The sequence below is a fragment of the Myotis myotis genome, unplaced genomic scaffold (assembly GCF_014108235.1).
Source record: "Myotis myotis isolate mMyoMyo1 unplaced genomic scaffold, mMyoMyo1.p scaffold_m19_p_2, whole genome shotgun sequence".
NCBI lineage: Eukaryota > Metazoa > Chordata > Mammalia > Chiroptera > Vespertilionidae > Myotis > Myotis myotis.
In genome coordinates, this window is record NW_023416324.1 from 557895 (window position 1) to 583498 (window position 25604).

The window sequence follows — 25604 nt, forward strand, 5'->3', positions numbered from 1 at the left end:
AGGGCTGGGTACAGGGCTGGGTAGGGAGTGAGCCCAGAGCTGGTGAACACTTCCAGACCCATCAGGGGCACCATGCCCACTGGTGCCAGCTCACAGCCGCCTGTGCTCAGCCAGCTGCAGCGCCCCCATCTCTCCCCTGGCACCTCCCCAGGCACAGCAGCCTCCCACCCCGCACAGCCCTAGGGTTTCTGAGTCTCCTGACCTCATTTTGGGACAGATGTGGACCCCTAAAGGCGTGGGAGGGTCAGCAGGGAGGACCCCAAGGACTGGGCACCACCCAGGACCCCTCAGAGGAGCCCAGGGGTGGGCGTGGCCATGGGGCAGGGCGTGGCCAGGCGGGCCCACCCCGGCAGGTCCTGCCGTGTCCCTGCAGCTGCCCCCGAGTTGGGCGCTGGCCCTCGCAGCTCCCATGGCCGATGGCGCACTCATCCACGTCTGCAGGGGGGAGAAGCCGTGAGCGCCACGGGACCTCCCAGCCACGGCCACCCCAGGGCCTCAGACCCCCTCGCCATAGACCCCCTTGGCCTGGAGGAGGAGGGCAAGCCCCACCCCTCTAGACAGGCCCACGAGGGGGGACACCCACCTGCAAACCCAGCAACTGCCCCAGGGTCCCTCCGGGCACCCGGACCAGCGGCCGCCCCACAGCATGCGAGTGCCGCCTGATCAGCACACGAGGGGACCCGCATGTGGCAGGCCAGGCATAGCCACGGGCGCAGCCACGGGAAGTCACTGTCCCGGCCACACGGGAGCAGCCCCTCGGCGCCAACAGCCCTGCGCTGGCGCCCCGGACCCACGCCCAGGCCCAGGACGGCTTCGGTGTGGCCGGGACAGGCTGTCCTTCCTCGGGAGGGACCCTAGGAGACCCCAGGCAGGTCAGGGGGCAGGGGTGGCCGTGTCCCACGGGAACGGCGGGGCTGGAATCCCTCGGGACCGCTGGAATGCAAACTTCAGCTCAGCCGGCCACGGCCAACGGCGGGATTTTCTGGGAATTCCCAGTAAGTGATACAGGGCCAGCCGGAGGCAGCCAGGCAGGGTCAGCGCCCAGGGCTTCCCGCCCGGCCCGGGGCCAGGCAGCCCCAGAACCTGCCGGCCATTCCAGCCACTCAGCCAGCGGGGCAGCCAGGAGGGCAGGCCGCCAGGGGGCGGGCCCCCAGACCACACGAGCCCTCACAGCACCTCACCCTGGGACCTGACACCAGGTGGAGCCGGCCACGGCACGGCAGCTGGGCTGAGCCCGGGGGTCTGCAGCGGGTGAGCTGCTCACACCTGTGTCTGCTCACAGCTGGTCCGTGCCATCCTCGGCGTGGGTACCCACCACCCGTCTGAGCAAACATCCCACTCCAGGGCCTCAGGAGAGAGGCAGGGGTGGTGGGAGGACCAGCCCTCACGAGCCCACTCCCCAGCCACCTGTCCTGCATCCCCAACCACCTCCCACCGTTGGGAGTCTGTAAGTAGAGGCACGGCCCGGGTCCCCCACCTGCCCTGAGGGCGGGGAAGGCTCACTGGGGAACGGAGGCTGGGACACCCAGGAAGGTCGCCAAGCCTGTAGGCAGGGGGTGCCAGGCCTTGCTCACCAGGCCTGGGGGACAGTCACCCCATCCCGCACGCCCTCCAGGCTGTGGGCCATCTGTCAGGAGCCCGGAATTCAAGGCCCTGCCTGTGCCCGGCCGGCGGGGCTCTGTGATTGAGCGTCGACCTATGAATGGGGAGATCACGATTTGATTCCCTGTCAGGGCACAGGCCCAGGTTGCGGGCTCGATCCCCATGTGGGGCGTGCCAGAGGCAGTGATCCCTGTTTCTCTCCCATCATTGAAGGTTCTCCCTCCCCCTTCCTCTCTGGAATCGGTAAAAATATGTTTTTAAATGATAAACAAGTAAATAAAGGCCCTGCCTGTGGGAAGCGAGTCCCGCCCGCAGCCGGTGTCGCCCAGGCAGGCAGGCTGCCCAGCATCGCAGCCAAGGGCGCCAGACAGCTCGCTGGAGGCCGTGCGGCCTCTGCAGACAGACGGGGTGTGGGAGCAGCAGGTCCGGGGGGCGGGTCTGCCCGTGCTGGGAGCTTTCAGGGGCTGGCAAAGGGGTCTCCCCAGAGAGGAGCAGGCAGCCCGGCCCCCTCTGTGCTTGGCTGAAGGGCAGAAGGGCCCCGGTCTGGGAAGATGGCACCGACGTGGGGAACCCCTCCCCAGCACAGGAGGTGGGGGCTGTCTGTCTCCCCAAGAATGCTCCCCCCTAGACCGGCCACCCCTCCTTCCCGAGGGGGAGCGGGACACCGGCCCGTGCGAGCTCGCTCTGCGGGCTCCATGCCTGCGCACCTCCCACCAGGACGGGTCGGGGCCTGCTCTGCCGCCGCGGCCCCGCCTGCACCACCCCTTCCCACATGCCCTGCATGTCATGGGCAGGGGTTCCAGCCCTGACAGGTAAGACAAGCCAGCCTGGGGGGCAGGCACCCCAGGGGTCAGACAAGAAACACGAAATGCCGGGCGGGAAGCACTTGGGTCGGCTGGCACAAGAGAGGGTGGGCCCGGGGGACCAGCTGCACGGGTGGGGACATGGGGAGGGGGCAGGCGGAGGAGGGTGGCCCCGGGGGACCAGCTGCACGGGTGGGGACATGGGGAGGGGCAGGCGGAGGAGGGTGGCCCCGGGGGACCAGCTGCACGGGTGGGGACATGGGGAGGGGGCAGGCGGAGGAGGGTGGCCCCGGGGGACCAGCTGCACGGGTGGGGACATGGGGAGGGGGCAGGCGGAGGAGGGTGGCCCCGGGGGACCAGCTGCACGGGAGGGGACATGGGGAGGGGCAGGCGGAGGAGGGTGGCCCAGCTCAGGCGCGGTCCCCAGGCCCCTGGCCGGGTCAGGGATGAGAAGCGGAAGGGCCTGGGCTCTGCCCAGGGAGCCAGAAGTGCCCTGGAGTCAGGCTTGGGCCGGGTACTGGCGCAGGGGAAGGGCTGTGTCCAGGAGCCGCTGTGACGGCTCCACAGGCCTGGCGCTCAGACAGCAGGGACTGTCTTCTCGGTTCTGGGCGCCGGAGCGCGAACCCAGTGTCCCCGGGCCAACCCAGGCCACCCCTTCCCTGAGCTCCATCCTGAGCTCCGGGGCCTCCCGCCTGCTCCCTGCAGGGTCCCGGCTGCGGCCGCATGGCGCCAGCTCTACACCCAGGCCTGAGGGGGCAGGAGGGGGACCCAGCTGTGCTCAGAGGCCCCCCACACCCTCATTCTGCTCCCCCAGGCGAGGCAGTGCCCGAAAGCGGGGGTAGGGTCCCCCAGGCACAGGTCCCAGCTGCCCGGCTTCTCGGCTGCTGGGCGAACACGCCATTGTCAACGCCGCTGGCCTCGGTCTCCCACCTGAGACGGGTTAGGACGGCAGCCCCGAGGACGGCACGGCCGGCAGGACCCCCGGGAGAGCGCCGCGCCCGTCGGCATTTAATACCCTTTGGGTCAGAAATGACAGCCCGAAGCAGCACAGCCCAGGGCCCAGCCAGGACCCAGGCCCTCAGCACAGAGCCCAGCCCCTGTCCACTCTCCCTCCGCAGCTGTGGGGCCATCAGGGACACAGTGGGACACCTCAGGGCACACGGAGCAACACCCCCCATTCATTCCCCCCCCTCGTGCTCTCCTTCAAGGCACTGCCAGGCGGCACCTGCCCCAGCGTGTCCCAGAAGCCTCCAGGGGCCTCTTCCGCGACCAGGGGCACCTGCCAAGTGGGGCAGGAAGGAGGCGGCAGCCGGGACCCAGCCCTGCCCCCGGGCGGGGAAACAGCTTTCCCAACTCGGAAAGCTGCCCCCACCGCCCAGGGAAGGGGCTTGGCTGCAGGCGCCCCAGGCCACCCCCCGCCCCCCAGGAATCCACCACGACCACCTGGTCTCCCGTCCACTCTGTCCCCAGGACGACCGGATCCCAGGTCCCCAAGCGGCCGGAGCAGGTGCGCTCAGCCCGCCCCGCCCCCCCCCGGGTGCTGTGATTTCCGCTGTGCCCACGGGACACCCTGTGGGCCCCTGCTTGGCCCCCATGCCCCCCGGTTCCTGGGACAGGCCGTGGGGCCGGACTGTGTGTGAAGCCAGCTGCCCGGGTCCCAGACTGAACTCCTCGATCTTGGTCCAAAGAGACCACCATGAGCTCCTGGGGTAGAGAACGTCACACGCCTTCGATGAGGTTTCCATGGCAACTGGCAGGCCCAGGACCACGCACTGGATGGGGTCAGACGGGCAGTTACCTCCTCCCAGAGCCAGAGCGGCAGGGGTGGCCGAGAGCCGTGCAAAGAGGCACCTGCGGCCTCCGTCGGGGCTCACCCACGGGCTCCCGGCAGCTCCGGGCAGCGGGCTGGACCCAGCGTGGCCTGCAGTCCGCTGGGCTTGGGGCGAGGCTGCAACCCTCTTCCCTGCTCCCCCACTTCAGTCACTGTGGCCGGCAGAATGCTGGCCCCGGGAAACTCATCCTGACCCCCGGGCCCAGGGCAATGTCACTCCAGGGCAGGTGGGGTCCTGTGTGCAGAGCAGGGAGCGGGCCAAAGGGAGCGTGTCCGGGAGAAGTGGGCGGGTCCAGTGTCACCACAGGCCTCCCGGGGGCAAGGGAGGCGGGAGAGGCTGCGGGGTCAAGGGTCAGAGAGGCTGCCAAGCTGGCTTTGAGCATGAGGATGTATGTGCCTCTAGACCAGTGGTCGGCAAACTCGTTAGTCAACAGAGCCAAATATCAACAGCACAACGATTGAAATTTCTTTTGAGAGCCAAATTTTTTAAACTTAAACTATATAGGTAGGTACATTGTTATTAACTTAATGAGGGTCCTCCTAAGGCTTAGGAAGAGCCACACTCAAGGGGCCAAAGAGCCGCATGTGGTTCGCGAGCCGCAGTTTGCCGACCACGGCTCTAGACCCCGGAAGGAACCGGCGCTCCCAGGAGCCTCCGCACGGAACCGGTCCTGCCCGAGGCCGGCCTCAGCCCGTGAGACCCGAGTGGGACTCGGGACCCCGGAGCCCTGGGATGAGGGTGCGCTCTGGCGGCACTCGCGGCGGCGCTGTGTCTCGGCCGCAGAAGACAAACGCATGCAGCTACTGTAGGCATCGCCTTTAAAACGGGAGAGAAACACCTCTTCAGAGAGGCGTTCCTGCCGCCGCGTGTCCCTGGCCTCGGGCCAGGGCCGGGGTCATTGCTGGGAGGCAGCCTCTCTAAGGGGGCAGGGCTGCCAGGCCGGGCGCCCCAATGGTTATCGCTCCTGCAGCTCAGAGCCCCGCCCGCCCAGGCAGCCAGCACATTCCTGTGCAGCCAGTGGGACCCACCCCCTCAGCCCAGCAGGGGGAGCTGGAGGCCCCTCCTCTCACCCCCCAGCAGCACCTGCAGAGTGCCGAAGGGTGCCCAGCCCCCGCAAGGGCCCCCGGGGTCAGACAGGGAGGGGAAGCCCACAGATGGGGGCGAGGGAGCCTGAGAAGCAAAGCAGAGGTGGGCGGTCAGGGGAGGAAGCTCAGAGGTGCATCAGGGAGGCCTCCTGGAAGAAGCGTGCGTCCAGCGGCTGAGTCCGCTCAGCCAGGCTCCGAGGCCACTCCACTCCACGGGATTGGCGGGGGGGGGGGGGGGGCAGAGGGGAACGGGGGCGGGGGGAGGAGGGGGCAGGGGGGAGAGTAGGGCAGCCCAGGCGGGCGTGTAGATTGCAGGCTGCACTACCCACCGCTCTGAAGGCCAAGCCTGTGCCGGTACCACGGACAGCTGGCCGTCAAAAGGAGTCCCGTGGACCCTCTGCCCACAGAAGGCTCTGCAGTGCCACCCACGGGCACTGGCTCCGAAAGCTCAGGTTGACTGTGGGGCTGGTGAGTGAGCCTTTCTCAGTTGGACCCTCAGCGCTGCCTGAAGGGCACACCTCTCCTGTCCCTCCAACCTGGAACACACCCGAGCTGTGCTGCTGCCACATCGCCCCCGGTGGCCGCCCCAGGAACTGACCCGGCGGAGAAGGAAGCCAGGGAGCGGTCAGGAGCATCACTTCAAGGGGCTGCCCTCTGGAGCCGAGTCTAGTCCCCGGACCTCAGGGCCTTTGCAACAGGAGGTGCCCTCAGGCCCCTCAGAGGCTCAAACACCAGCTTCCAAATGCGCATGCAACAGGAGCGATTATTAATCAGTGGAGGTTGGGGAGGGGTGGCAGGCAGAGATGGAGAGCAGGGAGCGTCCCCAGGAGACAAAGGAAATGAGGCTGCACGGAGCCTTGCACCACAAAAGCCAGGAGAGCAAGGAGGCCGCCCTGAGCCATGGCCAGGGAGGCGCCCTGGGGACGGGGCCAGGACAGGCCGGCCCCCAGGCTATGAGGCTGAGAAGTTTCATTTTGTCTCATTTTTATTTCATTTCTTAGAGCAGTGTTAGGTTTATGGAAATCTGAGCAGAAAGTATGGAGCTCTGTGAACCCCACAACGCCCCCCCCTCACCAGCACCCACGTGGGCAGTTCTGACATCTACACCGCAGCCCAGCGTCCCTGCGGGGGCTCCGTGGGTCTGCCCAATGGGCGGTGACCACGCCCACCACCGTGATGTCCGCGGAGTAGGGTCGCTGCCCTGACCACCCTCTGTGCCCGCCTGGGAACCCCCGCCCACCTCTCCACCGCCTCCAAAGTTCTGCCTTTTCCAGCAGGTTCTGCGGTGGGGGCCGCACCACACACAGCCTCTGCCCGTGGCTTCCTTCACTCGGCCGCGTGCGTGTAAGGAGGCTGGCGGTTCCCACGGCTTCCCCAGGGTCCGGGCAACCCCTCCCCATCTGTGGTTTCCGGGGCAACCATGGAAACCAAGAGTGGGTCGCCTAGAAACGGTCGGACAGGCATCACCCGCTCTGGATTTCCAAGGTCACCCGGCGCACCCCTCCAGGAGGTGCCCAGGCCCACCGGCAGGGTCAGCGCTTGGTCCCTCTGAGCCCCAGGGACAGGCATGGAGGTGGCCCGGGGCCGAGTGAAGTTTCACGTTTTCAGGACGCACCTGCCGAATCCCCCTTGTCTGTGGCAGGAGGCGGGGGGGGGGGGGGGGCGCAGGAAGGAACAGCCCCCAGCAGGGCACGGCCTTCAGACGGGAGGGGGTGGGCACAGCCCGGGCCAGAGGCTGGCAGGGCTGTGCCTGGGAAGATGGCAGAGAGTCAGGCCTGGAGCAGAGGGTGCCACCTGCTCTGCCAAAGCCCCAGGGCTACGGGGGGCAGGCATCACCGGGAGTCCAGGCAACTGGAGGTGGGGGCCCCAAGGTGCCCGAGTAGAACCCCAGTGGCAGCGGGCATGCAGGTGTAATTGAGGCGAAGCACCCAGGGCAGGACCAGAGCGCCCTCACGTCTGCCCAGGCCCCAGGCCCCAGTCCTGCCCGGTGGGGACGGCACCGTCAGGGCTGAAGCCGACTGAGAGCCAAGGGCTCCCGGGCTCTTCACACGGACACCTGCCTGCCGCGGGGTGACTGCCGCGGCCCACGTAGAGATGAAGACCCTGGGGACTTGCCCAAGGCCACCAGCCACGGGAGCCGGACCCCATGACCGCCCGCGGCTACCCTACATCGAGGCCGCCACGAACCACGCCCGCTCGGAAGAGTGGACGGGGCCTGGGGAAAGTGGGGAGGGACACCCGGGCCAGGGCACCTCGCGGGGGCGGCCGACGCGCTTCCCTGCCTGCGGACGGCGTTTCTGTTTACTCTGCAGTTATCAGGTCCGGTCTGTTTATACAAATCAGCCTCCAGGAATGTGGAAACGGGCTTTTCCCATGTGTTTCCCAGAAAACAGACAAAATGTAAAAGGCCCAGAAGGGAGCCAAGAACATTCCTCGGTTCCCCACGTCCAGGTCTCCGCTCCCCCCACCCCGGGGCCACGTTCCTGGGACGCTTCAGCTCTGGCTCAGCAGCCGGCTCAGCCAGGGGCAGCGCCCCACACGGGAGGTGTAGCCTGGGGAGAGCTCGAACACTCAGCCCATCTCTTCTGTGTACGTGCATGTGTACGCATGCATATATATGTGCATACATAGGTGTGTGTGCACACGCGTATATGTGTGCGTGCATATGCATGAGTGTGTGTGTACACATGTGCCCAAGTATGTGTGCACATGCATGTGTGCTGTGTGCATGAGCACATGTGTGCGCTGTGCATGTACAAGCATGTGTGCATTCTGTGCACAAGTGCCTTGCGTGTCCACGTGTGCATGTGTGCACTGTGCACGTGTGTGCACTGTGTGCCATGTATGTGCACTGTGCATGCCTGTGCAGCACAAGCATGTGCGTATGCATGCATGCTGTGCATTTTGTGCATGAGTTTGTGCATGTGCACATGTGTGCATGCGTATATTGTGCATGTGTGCAAGTGTGTGTGCATTGTGAGCATGTGTGTGCATGAGCACCCTGTGCATGTGTGCACCAGTATATATATGTGCGTGCCTGTGTATTGTGCATGTGAGTATGTGTGCCTGCATGCACAGATGTGTGTATATGCTTGCGTGCGTACATGTCTGTGCCCTAGATGAGAGCTCCCAGCTGAGCTCCAGCACCTGGCTCGATGCCCTGCTGACTCCCCGCGCCTCCCTGGGGTGAAACCCAGGCTGGACACACTTGCACCTGGCCAAGCCCTGACCTGCCAGGAGCCCCGTCCAGGACATGAGGCCAGGGCAGCAGCCTCCCTGGGCTGGCTCCTGAGTGGGCAAGGTCACAGGCGGGCAGCTTGCCCCTCCCAGGGCTCACCCAGGGGTTGTTGGCTTGTTTTCCTACGAGCCCCGAGAGCACGGCTAGAAGAGCTCTCTGAAGACACATCCTGATGCGCCCTGACTTCTGCCCTCCTCTGGCCTGCTCTCACCTGTACCCCTTCTCACCTGGCCCACACGGGGCACTTCGCAGAGGCCTCCCGCTCTGCTGATCAGCTCAGCCCCTGCCTCGCGGGAAGGGAGCCCAGCCAGGGCCCCTGAACAGCGAAGGGCATGCGTAGGCACGCACACGCCTCCCCTGCTCCTCCCCTGGTGGCCCGTCCCGCCTGCCCAAACCCTTGTCCACGCCTGTCTCTCTCTCGATCACTTAAAGCCAAAGGGCAGGTCCATGCAGGCACCCGGAGCTGTGGCCTCAGGGACAGATTTAGGTGAGTATAGAGGCGCACAGAGCCACCCCACGGAGCTGCTGCCCCAGCCAGGCCAGGCCAGGCCCTGGTTCCATGCCCCCCTCCACGGCCCACAGTGAGGGCACAGTGATGGACGGCTGAATGAGTGAATGAATGAATGAGTGAATGAACGAGTATGGTGCACACCCGGACACCCCTTCCCCATTCCTGCCCTGGGGCCCCGTCAGGTCCTCATCCTCTCGCTCCCGCCTGTGCCCTCAGGCCTCAGCCGTGACACCAGGCGTTGCGGCTGGACTGGCATCAGGAGCCGGTGAGGAGATGCGGGGAGCCTGCAGCTCTGTCCCTGGCCGTCACCACCGACATTAAACCCCAGGCAGCCCCCTGCACCTGCTCTGGCCTCTCACTGCCACCAGGGGGAGCCAGTGCCCTGTCCTGGCCTTGCAGGCAGGGCAAGCAGGTGGGGCTGGTCCTGGGGCAGGAGCCCGCCCAGGAGGGGTCTGCGAGCCTGGCAGCTGTGCTTCCAGAGCCTTCCCGGGGCTCACAGGGCATGCGGGGAAGGGGACCCCCCCAGGAGGCACCGTCACCTGGCTCTGGACTGAGAGGCGGAGGGAAGCAGATGGACTGGGGCCAGCAGGTGTGTGAGTGAGCCGGCCACAGGTCATCCACTCGTTCGTTCATCCAACAACAGAACCCCTGGGGTCCCGGAGCGCATGGGGAGGGGCCAGGGCAGAGTGCCCCCCTCTCCTGAGACCTGTGACCCGGGCCTGCCTTGGAAGGCCTCACCGTGGAACCCCAACCGGAAGCTCACTGTCCAGCCCCAAACGTGGGGTGACGTCCCCCCGCTGCTCCTGGCTCCCAGCGAAGCAGATGCTGGCCCGGAGCCGGACCAGCGCAGCAGCCCCACCACCGCCCCCTGGCCGACCCCTCCGCCCGCCCGCCCGCCCTGTTATCAGCTGGCCTGGCTCCTGATGCTGCCCAGGCCGCCTGGCCGCCTGGCCCGGGCAGGGCCGGCTGCTCTGGAATGCAGCCTGGAGCCCGGGACCAGAGCTCCCTTCTCACAGACCCTCATTAATCACCTGCTGGGAGGGGAGACAGGAGCGCTGGAGCCCTGAAAACGGCCCCAGGAACCCTGAAAGCGGCCGGCAGCACCTCCCCTGGAACCCACCGGACAGCGAGGCCCTGGGTGGCCAGCGCCCACCTCACTCGGGCAGGTGGGCACAGCAGACAGGGCCGAGGCGGAGGGCCGCCCGCTGCAGGGTCACCCCAGCAGGAATTTCCCAGGAATTCAGAGGCAGCCCCCCTACAGCCCTGCCCTGGCTGCTGCACTAAGTCCCAACTCTCCCCCTGCCAGGGCCAGTGGGGTGCACACCAGCCACAGGGGCTCCCTGGGCTGGGGGCAGGATCTGGAGGGGAGGAGAGGGTCTGACAGGGCGGCGCCCACTGTGGCAGGAGCAGGAAGGCCGTCTGCGGGGGCAGGAGGGAGGCTCGCTCAGCCCCCAATGAGTTTCCTTTTACACCTGCTTTCTCGAGGGCCGGAGGGTCTCCCCCAGCGCCAGGCCCAGGGCCCCCAAGTGCAGGGACCTCCCCACACACGCTGCCTCCCGGCCCCTCCGCGCCCCCCCCCTCCCCGCTGCCCTCACTCTGATGGGAATGCCCTAGGCTCACCCACCAAGACCATAAGCACGGGGGGGGGGGGGGAGGGGCGGGAGCACGGGGGGGGGGGGCGGGGGGGGCCTCCGGGATGAAGCTTTGCCCTCTGCCCCTCCAGGGGTGGGAAGGCCGATGGAAGGTGGGGAGAGCGCCCGCCCGGTGCAGTGCGAGGCGGCCATGGGCCAGGCAGCCTGAGCCACGCCCCCTCCGCTCGGCTGGGCCCAGCCTTTCCTCCGAGAGGAGAAAGCGCCAAGCCCCTCAGCGAGGCTCTCGGGCTATAAATTCGGGCGCCGCCACTTCTTGGCAAGGGGGCCGCTACCTGGCTCCACTCCGCCCAGGGGGCCGCCAGGGAAGGTCTGCAGGGGCCCGGGCACAGCCCTCGGCACCAAAGGAAATGCGATTGCCCATTCATCCATGCCCGGCAGACAGTCTGGGGACCCGCACAGGGAACCTGGGCAGCACGGACCCCCCCACCAGACACCGCCCGGCTCGCCCACCCCAGCACAGCGCTCAGCGGCCCCCAGCACCCAGCCCTGCCCGGGGCCGGCGCTGCCTGCCGACACTGCGCCATCACTGACCCCGAACTCAGCCGCCATCGGGGATCGGTGTCCCCAGTTTCAACAGGAAAGGCTCCCAGCCACCGGGCTGCCCTTGGGGCCAGAGGCCTCTCGCCCAGAGTCTGGGAGGAGGTGGGGGGCACAGGTGGTGCAGGACAGTTATCCAAGGGGCAGGGTCACAGGTCACAGGATCCCTTCAGATCACACAGAGGGCGGGGCCTCTAGCTGGGGGGCAGCCCAGGGGAGGGCGGGGCCTTGACCTCTGACCCTGAGCCTCAATCCTGCCTGGACAGCAGGCCCCAGGGGGCTGGGGCAGGTAGGGTGAGCCCCCGCCCTCCACGCCCGAGGGCCGCTCCCGGTGTCTCCTGCCGGGATTGTCATGAAAGGCCCCCCCCCCCTCACCCGGCTCCGAGGCCGCGGCCGCGCTGGGAGAGCCCACGGCCCACTGTGCACAGAGCAGCCCGGGCACAGGCCATCCCCGAGGACAGAGGCGCCTTTGTGGGTGGGGGCGGGGGGGCAAACCTGGTCATTAAACGATTCGCCAGCAACACGAATGCCCCTCGGGCCAGCCGCTGGCTCCCTGAGCTGGGAAAGCAGCTGGGCCTCTTTCCCCAACCCCAGCGGGGAGCAGACTGTCTGCGAACCCCCCTGCCCCCCCACAGGGCCCAGGCCCAGCCAGCGCAGGAGCGGCCGAGCAGCCTCGTGTCCCAGCGCCTGTCGTGGGCAGGGCAGACTGAGGCCAGAGGGTCAGAGGGGTGCGGGCTCCATGTGGGGTGCCTGCCTTGATGTGGGGTGCCTGTCATGATGTGGGGTGCCTGCCTCGATGTGGGGTGCCTGTCATGATGTGGGGTGCCTGCCTCCATGTGGGGTGCCTGCCTCCATGTGGGTGCCTGCCTCCATGTGGGGTGCCTGCCTCCATGTGGGGTGCCTGTCACAATAGTCGGTGGCCTGTTGTTGGAGTCAAAGCCACCGCCCCCTCCATCCCACCCCCGGGCGGTCTCCACCCCCTGGGCCGGCTCTTGCGAGGCAAGGGGCTCTTGGGAGATTGGGGGGGCTGTCCTCAAAGGAGGGGTGCAGTGCAGCCGATGGGGCGTGTGCAAAGCCCGCGGCCACTCTGTCCACACCGGTGGGGAGCAGAGCAGAAGGGAGCGAGGGGCCTGGCGAGTGCCCCCCGCCCCCCCGGGGAGCAGAGAGCCAGGTCCCAGGCGGCCGTGCCCAGGGCGGGGCTCCCAGACGAGCAGCAGTGCCCAGGCCTGGCCGGGCAAGTGGCCAAGGGCAGCCCTGCCCCAGCCGCCGGGGTCAGGCCGCACCCTCAGGGCCTGGGTGGCACCCAGAGCCCGGGCGCTGCTTCCTCCCCATTAACCAACAACCCGGGTCAGAAACAGGGTGGCCCTGAGCCAACGCCAGGCCTGGCCACCTCCTGCTCGCAGCTCCTGCCCCCACCCCACCCCCACCCCCCACCCCCCGCTTCCTGAGGAACCGAGGCTCCTTCTAAAGGCGGACCCACTAGGCACACGTGGGCCTGGGTGTGCAGGCGCGGGGCCCACTCAGGACTTCCCTGCTGGTGTGGGGCGGCCGGAGGGGCAGGCCACCCACTCCCCAGGCCCCTGCCAGGCGGCCCAGAGCCGCCCTCCTGGTTCCAGGTCCTTCCAACCCGGCGTCCCGTCCGGAGAGGGAGGCTGAGGACCGGGAACTGCTGCTGGCCCTCCTGAGCCCACCCAACCCCCCACCCCAGCACCCAGCCCGGGGCCCCCACCGACTCCCTCCCCGCGCTCTGCTCCTGGCTCCTCTGGCTCCCATCTGGGAGGCCACCCAACCACCGGCCTGGCCCTCCCCACACCTTCCGCAGCCCACGGCACGCCCCCTCCGGGAAGCCCTCGGGGCACCAGCACTGAGCCCTGACCGCTCACGGGGTCCTGGGAGCCAGAGTCCCGGAACCGCCTCAGAGACTCGCCCAACCTGCCATTTCCCCGGTGAGGACACTGAGGCCCAGAGGGAACCAGAGCCAGAGCTCCTCAACCAAGAAGGCGCTGGAGGCGGCCCAGGCTCCGCTCAGGCTGCCCCCCACCCAACGGGCAGGCGGGACCAGGCAGGAGCCGGGACTGGTGGCCCTGCCGGGACTCAGCGCAGAAGAGAGCTTTGCTGAGAGGTGTGCTGGCGCCGGCGCCAGTGCCAGTGCCAGCGCCAGCACTGAGAAGGGCGCTCGCCCGCAGAGGGGGGCGCACCTGCCGGCTCCCTCTGCAGCCCACGGTACGGCCCGTGCACAGGTGACGAAGCCGTTTCCAGCCACGCACACCTCTCCTGGTCCGTCTGATATGACACGTGCCCTGACAGGACCCCCGAGCCCACACGGGACAGGGCATCCCCGGGTCACCCCCAGAACAAGGCCAGCACCAGCCACTGTCCCCGCCGTTCCCACGCCCCGCAGGCCAGGCCCTCAGGGAAGCACCATGCGCGGACGCCTGGAACCTGCGGAAGCCGCTACTGTACCCCCAGCTGGGCATCCGGGCGCAGGGTGGCAGCCTGGGTCCCAGGCGCAGCCACAAGCCCTGAAGCCCACCCTGGACCAACTGCCTGGGCCTGGCTGCCCCGGGCTGGGGGGCAGGCGGGGCTCTGCACGGGGCTCGCCCAGGGCACCCCCACCCTGCACCCCGCACCCCCACCTCCAAGCTGCCCACACAGGCCCCATGTGCTCAGGCAGAAAGCCCCCACTGGGATGTGGGAGGTGGAGCAAAGCCCCGCAGGCAGGCCGTCTGGAAGGGGGAGCCCTGGGAGGGGGGCGACGGCTCTTCCCGGGGCTCCCTCCCCCTCTGCTCACCACCATCGACGAGCAGATCCCTCTCCCGCGCCCCTCGCTTTTGTTCAAATGAGAGAATTTGGGGGAACCAGAAAAAACATGGTTTTTATTTTCAAAACTGGAATTGATTATAATTGGGGGTTAAATATCCCCAGAGCGCTGGGGTCCAGGCCCAGGACAGAGTGGCGGGGGGGGGGGGGGGGGGGCCCGCTGCCGGGGGTTGGGGCCGGAGGGAGGAGAGGACGGGGCTGCCCTGCCGGAGCCTGACCCCCACACAGTCCCTCACACCCGCCCTCACACCCCAGAGCGGCTCGGGCCTGTGGCTCAGCGCGGCTCCTGGACAGGCAGGCGAGGAGGCCCGTGTGGAGCGGGCCCCAGGGTGTCCCTGCCGCTTCTCCGAGGACGTGACCAAGGACAGGCGGCGCTCCGGAGCCCCTCCCCCCCGACCAGGGACCGCAGCACAGGCACCTCTGTGTTGCTGGCTGTCCAGGCGCAGCCGGGTCCCAGGCCCGCCCAGGGCTGGGGTTTCTGGATGAAACCGAGTCAAGCAGCAGGAATGAGCCGGAAGGTCCTCAGAGCATTTCTCCACACCCACCTGTCACCCCAAAGACAGACTCCGAGAAGAGGCCCCCATCCCGCCGGGACCCCAGCCTGCGCCATCGGGGGTGGGGGGGGGGGGTCGCCTGTGGCCAGCCCTCAGACAGGCGCGGGGACTAAACCACCAGGAGGCCTGGCTGAGGCAGCCCCCCGACACAGAGCCCCCGGCACAGGACAGAACCGCCCGGGGAGCCCCCCTTTCCAACAGGCGTGGGCACCCCTGGCTGCCGGCACCCTCCCAGCACCTCCCGGGACCCTGGCCCTCAGCGGGCACGGCGGGCAGGCACCGCATGTGAACACGCAGGGAGCAGCCACAGTGGAGGCTCCCCCCTCGAGCGGGGGACCTCCCGCTCCCCACGATTTCCTGATCCCCCGGTTGCCTGCTGGGCGCTGGGAGCGTGGACGCTCCTCTCAGGATGTCTGCCCAGCGTCCACCCGGAAGGAGCCCCAGCGGCTCCCAGAAGCAAGTTCAAAGCCCGGGAACCCGGCCAGGAGCGTGGTCTGCGGAGCTGCGGGCGGCGGGGCTCTGCGCCCCGTTCCCCGGGCCCCAGCGAACTGCCCCCCCCTGCAGCCGGGGAAGCAGCAGGAAGCGAGACCCGAGCCAGCCCCGCCCCAGCACGCGGCGTCACGGTGAGTGGGGTGCTCCGACAGCTCTTCATGCGCGTGCGCCCACAAAAACGCCGTCCCCCCACGCTCGCTGTGAGCCCGTCCGCACCTGAGTGCCCCCCAACGTTCCCCCAAATGCTGACTTCCTCGGGCGTCAGGCCTCAGCATCTCGTGCGCCACCGTTTCCTACACCCACCGCCCAGGCAGGACCCCCGGGCCCTCACCCTCCGACATTAAGGACACGGAGGCTCCGGCGAGGCAAGCGGCAGCTCAGAGACCCGGGCCGAGCCCGTCCTGACCCGCCCACGACCCCGCCCGCCCCTGCCCTCTCTGCACCTGCTGCCCCACCCACAGAGGCACGGTCGAACAGGGGGCCCTACGTTATGGGGTGCAGAGGCATCTCAGTCACCCCCTCCTCTCACGACCTCGGGTGGGCTGTGGGGCGCGGGGGTGGGCATTGCAGAATGACAGTCACCCAGGGTCTCCCCCACACTGTGCCCCCCGCCCACGGCCGAGCCCAGGAGCCTGGCGGAGGCTGCACTCACCGTGCTGGCAGCGGGCACCCTGGAAGCCTGGGGGACAGCGGCACAGCTGGGCGGAGCCGGGCACGCAGCTGCCACCGTTGAAACAGAGGCCAGCACTGCACTCGGCTGTGGAGAGAGGAGAGGAGGCCCGTGAGCCCACCTGCCAGGACCCAGTCCCTGGGGGGCCCTCCCCCCATGAAGCTCACCCATGGGAAGAGGTTTCAGGCGTGGAAGGGACCCAGACCTCCCCCCACCCCCAAACGTGGGAGGTCACGGTCCCAGCTCTGCTGCCCTGGCTCACACACTGCCCCCCCCCCCATGGCCACATGTGGTCAAGGTTCACGGACCCTCTGGACGGTTTCCCACCACAGCACCTCCCGACGGACCAAAGCCCTTAGCGGGGAAACAGCTCATTTCACGCTCCCCCCACCCCCAGCCACTGGCCCTGAGAGCAGCCACTACCCCACCTTCATCACCACCATGTTCCTCAGCGACTCTTAGAAGGTGTGGGATAAATGTTGTTGAATGAGTGAATGAATGAATAAGCGAATGAGTGACTGAGTGAGTGAACGAGTGCATGACTGAATAAATGAATGAGTGAATGAGAGAATGAATGAGTGAATGAATGAGTGACTGAGTGAATGAATGAATAAGTGAATGAATGAATAAATGAGTGAGGGAATGAATGAATGAAGGGATGAATGAATGAGTGAATGAATGAGTGAGGGAATGAACGAACAGCTAAACAGCAGGCAAGGCGGCAGTGAGTCATTTGCCGAAGCTCTGGGCAGGCAGGAGCCCATGGTGCGGACGAGGATGCTCCGGGCAGCAGGCCCACACCCACGGGAAGGAAAGCAGAGACGCACAGAGCTGTGCCCCAGAGCAGACAGGTGCGGGCGCCGGGCCAGGCTGAGGCGGCGGGGCTGCCAGCGAGAGTGACACACGTGTGGACGCGCCAGCTCTGCCAATTCCCACACTGGGCGGGGAGGACGCGTCCAGATGGAAAAGGAACAGTGAGCAGGGGCAGAAAGGCAGGGGGCAGCCTCCTGGCGACTCCTTCCCGCAGAGCCGCCAGGGCAGGCAGGACCAGGGCTGGTGACTGCAGTGCCGAGGCCACAGGCGCGGTGGGTGGGCTGCGTCCAGGGGCTCAGGGGGGCAGGTGGCAGAGACCACACAGCCCCGCCCAGGTGCCCGCAGCCTCACACTGTCCGCTCCCTCTTCCCCAGGCAGGGGCGAGGCCCACCCTCCAGTCATGGGGGGCACCCGGGCCCTGGACAGGGGGCAGCGTTCCCAGAGCCCATGGGGCCAGCGCCACATGCCTCCTACTCGTCCTTCTCCGTAGAATCCCCGCTGACTGGCACGTCATTTACCCTCCTCCCCTCCTGCCCCTCCCATAGGACAGGAGGCCTGAGGACCAGGGCGCTGGTCTCTGCTCACTGCCGCCCTCCCACGCCTGAGCACGGCGCCCGCACAGCAGCCCCCGTGGACGTCTGCGGGAGGCATCACCTGGGCCAGCACCTCCCAGATGCGCTTTAGGGACACTGTTACTGTTCGGACCCTGTTGTTACCATTCCCTCCTTTCTTTTTAAAGAATCCATTGGAAAACACTACAGAGTCTGTCTCAGGAATCCACGGTGCTCATTAGCACAACAAAGGCTCTGAGAAGTCCTGCAAAGGGAACTGCTTAATGGAGCTTAACTGTGCTGCGGGAGTGCTTCCTGGACTGCAGGTCCCCTCCCCAGGGCTCCTCGCACCCCTGGAGCTGCCTCCCTTCCGCGGCCTCCTGGATGGGCTGAGCCCAGCCGCACGAGAGTTAGGGCTGTGTCCATCCCAGGGTCTGCGTGCGGGGCCTGGGGGTACAGCTGCTCCCCCTTATCTTTCGAGGAGGGGGAGCCAGGACCCAGGGCTACTATGGCTGAAACATCATGAGGGTCCAGGCAAAATCTCTTATCCAGCCTCATCAGCATGGCTCAGGGGTTGAGCATCGACCTATGAACCGGGAGGTCAGGGTTCGATTCCCAGTCAGGGCACCTGCCTGGGTTGCAGCTTGATCCCCAGTGTGGGGTGTGTAGGAGGCAGCCAATCGGTGATTCTCTCTCATCATTGATGTTTCTTTCTCTCTCCCTCTCCCTTCCTCTCTGACATCAATAAAAACATTTTTAAAAAGCCGTTAGCCGACTGGGATAGAGGTGGCAGAGAGCCGCTGAGCAGGAAAATTCGAACCCCGACAGCAGAGGGTCGGAGCCCGGCTGCCCCAGGCGTGTGCGCGAGGCCACTGGGCTCCGGAGAGCCAGCACTTTCCCTCTCGGGTCGCCTCCCGGTCACCAGGCCGTGAGTGGGTCTCCGAGGAATCCCGACACCATTACGAGCTTCCTGCCATTCTCTCCTCGGGCCCCAGGCCTGCTGCTCGGCCCTGCACAAGTGCCACGGCCCCGGCATCATCGCGCACGCGCCTGCGTCTCCCGGTCCCGTGGACGCAGGAAGCCCACGTGGCAGGAGCAGGGGGACGGGCAGCAGGTGTCAGCTGCTCCTGGGCCACCCCCGCCTGCCCCAGCCTGACCACCAGGGAGCCTGGCCTTGGACAGAGAAAAGGTTCTGGAAGGGCTGGAGGGATGATGGAGAGGCGAGGCGAGGGGCAGAGGGTAAGAAGTGGGGAGGGTGGAGGCAGAGCCCACTGACCCAGCGCCCGCTGCGCAAGGCGGAGCCAGTCCCACATGGGGACCCTTCACCTGCGTCACAGCCTCGCCAGCCTCGGGAGCCCAGCGACCCCTGCAGCCCTGATGCCCGCAGGCACGCCAGCCAGGAGGGGCCAAAGCAGCCACCAGACTCCCAACTGAGGCAGCGGGCGGGGCTCCGGCACCTGCGCACTCGGGCCAGCGAGGGAATTTGAGGCCCGAGAGCGGGAGGCAGAGGCTGCTCACGGCGCGAAGGCCACTCCCCGCAGAGGGGCAGCTCCAGGAAGGCCCCGTGCGCTGCCCACGCTCCCCAGACACCCGCCAGCGGCCGCACTGACCGTTCCCCTCTGCTCCAGCTGCCCCTGGAGCCTCCAGGCCCGCTCCGGCCTCGCCTCCCCCTCCACAGATGCCCCCGTGGCCCTGGGCTCCGCGTCCCAGCCCCGGTGTCTGCCGCAGCCTGCCTCCCCGTGAGACGCGGGCTCCCCCGCAGGCACGGCCCGCGGCCCCTCTGCACCCCAGCGCTGGCGGCGGAGCAAACCCTGGCGAGTGGACGAGTGAGGGGAGGGGAGAATGAACCAGCGCCCCGGGAACCGAGCTGCTCCAACAGGACAGCGAAGAGTCAAGTGTCAGTCGCTAGCCTAGAAGTCCGGGCGTCCAGTGCCTTCGCTGTCACCCCCGCGCGCGCTCACGTGGCCGAGCGAGGAGGGTCCCACTGACCAGCACCCGTTCCAGCAGCAGCATGTCCTGCGGGTTCTCGGGAGGGAGGCCGGGTGCTGAGTGGAAGAGCAGAAATGGCCCGGCCGGCGGGGCTCAGCGGGCGAGCATCAACCTATGAACCAGGAGGTCAGGGTTCGATTCCCGGTCAGGGCACGTGCCCGGGTTGTGGGCTCGATCCCCAGGGTGGGGCGTGCAGGAGGCAGCTGATCCATGATTCTCATCCTTGATGTTTCTCTCTCCCTCTCCCTTCTTCTCTGAAATCAATATAAAAAAAAAAAAATTTTTTTTAAGTAGAAATTACGCTCTCACATGCACTTGCTTGTCCCGTGTCCTGCTCAGTCGGAGCCTGAAGCTTGTCCCACGGCGGATGCGGGAGTGACCCCCACCCTGGCGATGCCTCACGCTCCCCCATACAGAACGGTCCCGACTCGGCTGTCACTCAGGGTGACAGTTCACGGACGCCCTTCCCAGCAGCCCCGTGACAGCGGAGGAGTCCGTGCTTCCTCGCGGCGTGGGCTCCCGCAGAGGAAGCGATGAAATCCGCTGGGTATTTACCCAGAATCTTCCCAGCGTCCTCTACTGCCCTCCTCTCCCAGCGTTCTTGTCATTGTCATTCCAACCTCCGTCCAGGACTTCGGAGCCCAGCAGGCAACGGAGTCGCTCCCGGCTCCCGGCACGTGCCTGTGTGTGTGACGTCTCCCCGCAGGCAGCCCCGGCTCTGCGTCCGGCTCTGCGTCCGGCTCTGCGTCCCGCGGACTCGGCAACAGGCAGGACGCGCGTCCGGAGCCTCGAGGATTCTCGCCGGAGCTGAGCTTCCTTGGGATCTTCCAGGATTTCGTTTCCTCGGAGACAAAGCGAAGAAGCCAGTAACGTGGTCGCCTGATCACTCATCCTGTCCCTCGATGGCTTTCTGACGCGCAGTTAAGAGCATCAGCAACACAGCTCCGTGGCCTCGGCAGCGGCTCCTCACGGAACCAGCTGCTGCGCTGCTGCGGCCCCAGACGGGACCCCGGGGGGCGCACCCACCCAGGGCGAGATCCGGCTCCTGCCCGGCCCACCCCGTGGCCCCCACTCCCTCCCCTCACGCTGGCCCCCCGACATGAGGACACATGGGCTTTTCCCGGGTCACTGAGACAAACATAAAAGCCAAAGGCACAGACAAATAAATCCTGCCCTAAACACAGGGTTTTTAAAAACAACAACCAAGAAAGCCAGCGCTTCAAGTTCCGCATACATGTAGTGAGCCTGTCCCGTGGGATCCTGTACCGTGGGATCCTGTCCCATAGAGACCCTGTCCCGTGGGATCCTGACCCGTGGAGACCCTGTCCCGTGGGGATCCTGTCCCGTGGGGATCCTGTCCCATGGGGATCCTGTCCCGTGGGATCCTGTCCCATGGAGACTCTGTCCCGTGGGATCCTGTCCCGTAGAGACCCTGTCCCGTGGGATCCTGTCCCGTGGGATCCTGTCCCGTGGAGACCCTGTCCCGTGGGATCCTGTCCCGTGGAGACCCTGTCCCGTGGGATCCTGTCCCGTGGAGACCCTATCCCGTGGGATCCTGTCCCGTGGAGACCCTGTCCTGTGGGATCCTGTCCCGTGGAGACCCTGTCCCGTGGAGACCCTGTCCCGTGGAGACCCTGTCCCGTGGGATCCTGACCCGTGGAGACCCTGTCCCGTGGGGATCCTGTCCCATGGGATCCTGTCCCGTGGGGACCCTGTCCCGTGGGATCCTGTCCCGTGGAGACCCTGTCCCGTGGGATCCTGTCCCGTGGAGACCCTGTCCCGTGGGGATCCTGTCCCTGGAGACCCTGTCTCGTGGGATCCTGTCCCGTGGGGATCCTGTCCTGTGGGATCCTGTCCCGTGGAGACCCTGTCCCGTGGGATCCTGTCCCATGCAGACCCTGTCCCGTGGGGATCCTGTCTCGTGGAGACCCTGTCCCGTGGGATCCTGTCTCGTGGAGACGCTGTCCCGTGGGATCCTGTCTCGTGGAGACCCTGTCCCGTGGGATCCTGTCCCATGCAGACCCTGTCCCGTGGGGATCCTGTCTCGTGGGATCCTGTCTCGTGGAGACCCTGTCCCGTGGGATCCTGTCCCATGCAGACCCTGTCCCGTGGAAACCCTGTCTCGTGGAGACCCTGTCGCATGGGATCCTGCCCTGTGGAGACCCTGTCCCGTGGGGATCCTGTCCCGTGGGATCCTGTCCTGTGGGATCCTGTCCCGTGAGGACCCTATACCACAGGCACCCTGTCCCATGTCTCCTGGCAGATGTGACAACCTGGACCCCCAAGGCCAGGCCTAGTGACTGAGACCCCCCATTTCCCCACACCCCCTGCCCTGCTCCCAGCCCAGCTCTCACCTCTGGGAGGCCAGGCCGCCCTGGGGCGGGGGTGCCAGCCCAGGCCCCACCCGGGATGAGGAACCTCAGGTTCTGCCTTCCTCAGTGGGTTCAGGCCCCACCTGTCAAAACCTGCACCCCCACCCTGCACCCACCCACTCCTGCACCCCCATCCCTGCAGGCTGGCCTACCTCCCGGGGTCTGGCCGGCCCTTGGCCCAGCTGCTCCTCCCACCCAACCCTGGGACGGTCACTCTAAGACCCGGGAGAAACCAGACATAATCAGGGCTGCTGGACACGCCAGGACCTGCGCTGGTCCCCTCCCCCAGCCCAGGAACCAGCCACGTCCTGCACCACGTCCCTTCCGGGGGGACAAGCCCAGCGGCCCCCACTCAGCCTGGGAACACACCCCCCGTTACTGTGTCACACTTGCTAGCGCCAACGTGGAAGGCCGAGGAGCCCCCAGCAGAGCGGAAAGGGGGACCTGGCTTTGATGTCTGCCCTGCACCCACTCAACAGACCCCTTTGTTTTCCCAGACGCCAGCTTGAGGCTGCACACATCAGCTCTGCGATCAGACCGGACAGAGCGCGGCTGAGGGGCGGGACACCACCCCCCAGGGCAGCTGGCCGGCGTCCACCCGCCCGTCCCTCCCGCCCATGGCCAGGCTGCTTCCCTCTCCCCTCTCCTCTCTCCCTTCCGGAGAGAATCATTCATTTCCTCTCTTGAGAAAACACTCGTCCTCTCCTCTCCCCGCCCCTGCAGTTCACCTCAGGTCCCCTCTCCCCAGGTTTCCGTGAGGAGGGAGGGACCAGCGGCCGGAGGACGGGCTGGAGGACGGGCTGCGACACGGCCCCTACAGTCCGGGTCCCGTCCCGGTCACCGCAGGGAAGCCCTGGACGTGGGAAGCCGGGACCCAGTCCCCTCACGGCACGGGGATGCCAAGTCAGTTTCAGGGGACACCAGACGTCAGGCCGACCTCTCCCGGGAGGGACGCTGGTGAGGCCGGGCAGCCTCCTGCGCTCTCCTCGGCCGTGAGCCCCGCCTTCCACGAAGCAGGGGTGTCCCAGCCGCCCGCTGGGCCCAGACACCCCAATTCCAGCCCGGCCGCACCTCTCGGAGCCACCAGGCCACGGGCTCCCCACCGCTGCGTCCACCGGGACTCGTTCTCAGGGCAGGGGCAGGGGTCAGGGGTGGGGTACAGGAGTGGGGGTGCAGGAGTCAGGAGGCAGCGACTCCATTCAGCAGACAGGGCTGAGGCCAGGGCCCCGTGCCCAGCCCGGTCTTTCTGGAACAAAGTGGGCCTGGAGGGCAGGATGTGGGCGTGGCGGTACCTGACACTGACCCCAAACCAGGCTCAGAGAGCCCCTCCCGATGGTGCCAGCCCCGCCGGCCAGCATGGGCGCAGGGCGTCCCAGCTCCTCCCCCGAGTTAACAGTCTTTGAGAGCGAGCGCACTGGCGGGAGGCGTGGCCCTGGGCGCTGCTGGGACCGTCCCACCAGGAGCAGAAATGTGGGGGGAGGGGCAGCCCCAGGAGACGGGCTCTTCCGAGGCAGGTCTAGTGTCTGCAGGTGGCACAGGTGGGGGACACTCACCAGAGAGGCAGCCCTGGTCTCCTGGCTGCTGGCTCCACCCCGGGCAGCACCTGAGCACGGGCTGGGCCTCCATGGCGTACACCTGCCTGTAGGCCGTGTAGTAGACGGTTCTAGAGAAGAAGGGAGGGGGGACGCCCTGGTGCATCTCAGCCACTGCGTCCGGCTCTCACCACCCCCCTCCCCCCTCCCCCCACACACACACTACAGAGTCTCGATGCCCATCTCACAGCGGAGCGGGTGGGAGGCCCGGGTCCGAGGCCGGCCCGGGGTACACGCCACAGCGCTCGGCCAGGATGGCCGACTCCCCTCCCCCACGGCAGCCCCGGCTCCAGCTGGTGTCAGGCGCCTGGAGCTCAGCTGAGGAGCAAGACCGGCTTCCAAAATGGCCCCCGGGGGCCAGATGCCGGTGCTGGGCGGGCCGTGAATGATGGTGCCCATCCGGCCCCAGGCTCTCGTCCCACTGGCTCACCAAGGGGCTGGACAGCAGACTGTCCTGGAGCGTCCATGGGGGGGTCCGTCGCCACCCAAGGAGGGTGGTGCTGAGCGGGGACACGGGGTTGCCAGGAGGAGCTGCCCAGGTAACAGGAGGACTGAGCGTGCTCAGTGCACGGCGCCGGGGGCAGAGGGGAGCAGGCAGAGGGCTCACGGGGTGGGGGCAGCCTGGAGGCCGGAGTGGCCTCGGTCCCTGCTGGTTCCTGCTCAGATGGGGTAGGTGTGGCCCTCACAAAGGATGAGGCGCTGGGAGGGGCTCCAGGCTGGGCCCCTGGAAGCCCAGCCACCCAGGCAGCCTGCCCGGCCCAGCCCCGCCCAGTCTCTCCACCATCCACAGCCCCGGGGGCGGGGCATCTTGGTGGAACAGCCAGCGGGGGGCCACCCCCAGCCCAGGACTCCCCCTGGGCCATAAACCTGGAGCAGAGGCAGGGGGCGGAGGGGGAAAGGGGGGGCCTGGCCCACAGCACCCCACTCAGCTGCACCCTGCACCCCAGGGTCCCAGATCCTAACTCCTCAGCTGGGCCTCAGGCGTTGGGAGGGTCTCTGCCCACCCAGAAACCCCCTTCCTGCTTCTCCAGAGGATGGGGTGCCTCTGGGGGTCACCTGGACGCCACCCTGACTCCCCTCCCCCCAAAACCTCCCCCTCACCTGCTGACACAAGACAGAGGCTCACTGCCCCTGCCCACCCGTCTCTTACTGCTGTGCTGGCTGAGCAGTACCCCGAGTCCAGCCCCCCTAGAACCTGGGATGTGACCTCATCTGGAGACAGGGCCTTGGCAGGTGTCACCAAGCCCAGGTGAAGCCACATGGGCCTAGGGTGGCCCTGGGTCCCACGACCAGGATCCGCACAAGGAGAGGGAAGTGGGCACAGAGCAGAGGCCACATGATGCAGCCCCCAGCCCCGGCGCTCGGCTGATGGCCATGGTCACGGGAGCTGGAGAGGCCTGACAAGACGCCCGTCCAGCCTCCAGAGGGACCACCGCCCACCCCATCACGGGGCTTCCGGCTGCAGGTCCAAGTGCCCTGTGGTTTCAGCAGCCCATGCATCACCACCTGTTACAGCAGCGGCAGCAACGGACACGCCGTGCCCAGCACTCAGCGGAGAGGCAGCCCTGGCGGCAAGGGCCTGGGTCTATGACGACCACGCTGGCACCGGGTGGGGGGCAGGAGGGACAGGATGGAGGCAGGGAGGACGAGACAGTGGAGGTACCAGGGAGGAAGGGACTGGCCGGCCACCCTGCGGCCCTCGGCCCTGACCCCTCCCGGCTCCCACCGCGTCGTCGGCAGGAAGGTGACCAGCCAACAGCCGCCGAGGTCAAGGGCCCTTGAGCCAGGAGCGGCCGGAGGGGCTGGGCTGCTGTGTCTCCAGGAAACGAAACCGGCTCCGGGGGTGCTGGGCTCGCCCTCGGCAGCCTGGGAGCCTGGGAGCCGGTGGCCCCGGGAGGCTGGGACCCAGCAAACAATCAGGGCGGCTTCCGGGAAGCGGGCTGGGCGCTGCTCACGGCGGCGGGGGGCAGGAGGCGGGGGCTCTGCACGTCCCGCCTGGAGCACAGGAACCGCCTGCACCTGCGCCTGCGGGGACCCCGCCGCGGGACAGTGTTTGGCAGAGGAGTGTCTGGGCCCTTCCGTCTAAATATTTATCCCTCTCCCGGCTACGTGCAGGGCCTGGCGTCGCCGGGAAGCCCAGCTGACCGCCCATCTGCCACCCTCCCCGACGGCCCCTGGAGACAGGCGGTCAGCCGGCAGCCCTGGGGACCCCTCACTCCCTGCAGTGGACCCCTCACTCCCTGCAGCTCACAGGGACCCTCACGGGCTCCAGCCACCACCAGGGAGCTGGTCCGCAGAGGCCACTGTCACAGGAGGAGGGGACGCCAGGCTGGTGCGGTCCTCCCCCTACAGCCACCCGGACCCCTGGCCACAGCGCAGCAGCGTCTGTGCAAGGGCCTGTGGCAAAGGCCTGCGGCCGGCCGCCATGTGGGCTGTGGCCCAAGCACCCCCTTCCCCCTCCCTCCCTCCCTCCCTCCCTCTCTCCCTTCCT

At 67.3% G+C, this 25604-nt stretch overlaps 1 protein-coding gene across 1 annotated transcript in view; it reads right to left on the reverse strand.

The window, feature by feature from the left end:
- MEGF6 (multiple EGF like domains 6) overlaps positions 1-25604 on the reverse strand; it is a 71219-nt gene that overhangs the window by 37764 nt on the left and 7851 nt on the right. The window contains exons 3-4 of the mRNA XM_036347971.1: positions 23075-23184; positions 15779-15883 (exon numbers count right to left, since the gene is read on the reverse strand). Of these exons, the coding sequence (XP_036203864.1) occupies positions 15779-15883; positions 23075-23184 (215 nt within the window). The remainder of the gene's footprint in view (positions 1-15778; positions 15884-23074; positions 23185-25604) is intronic.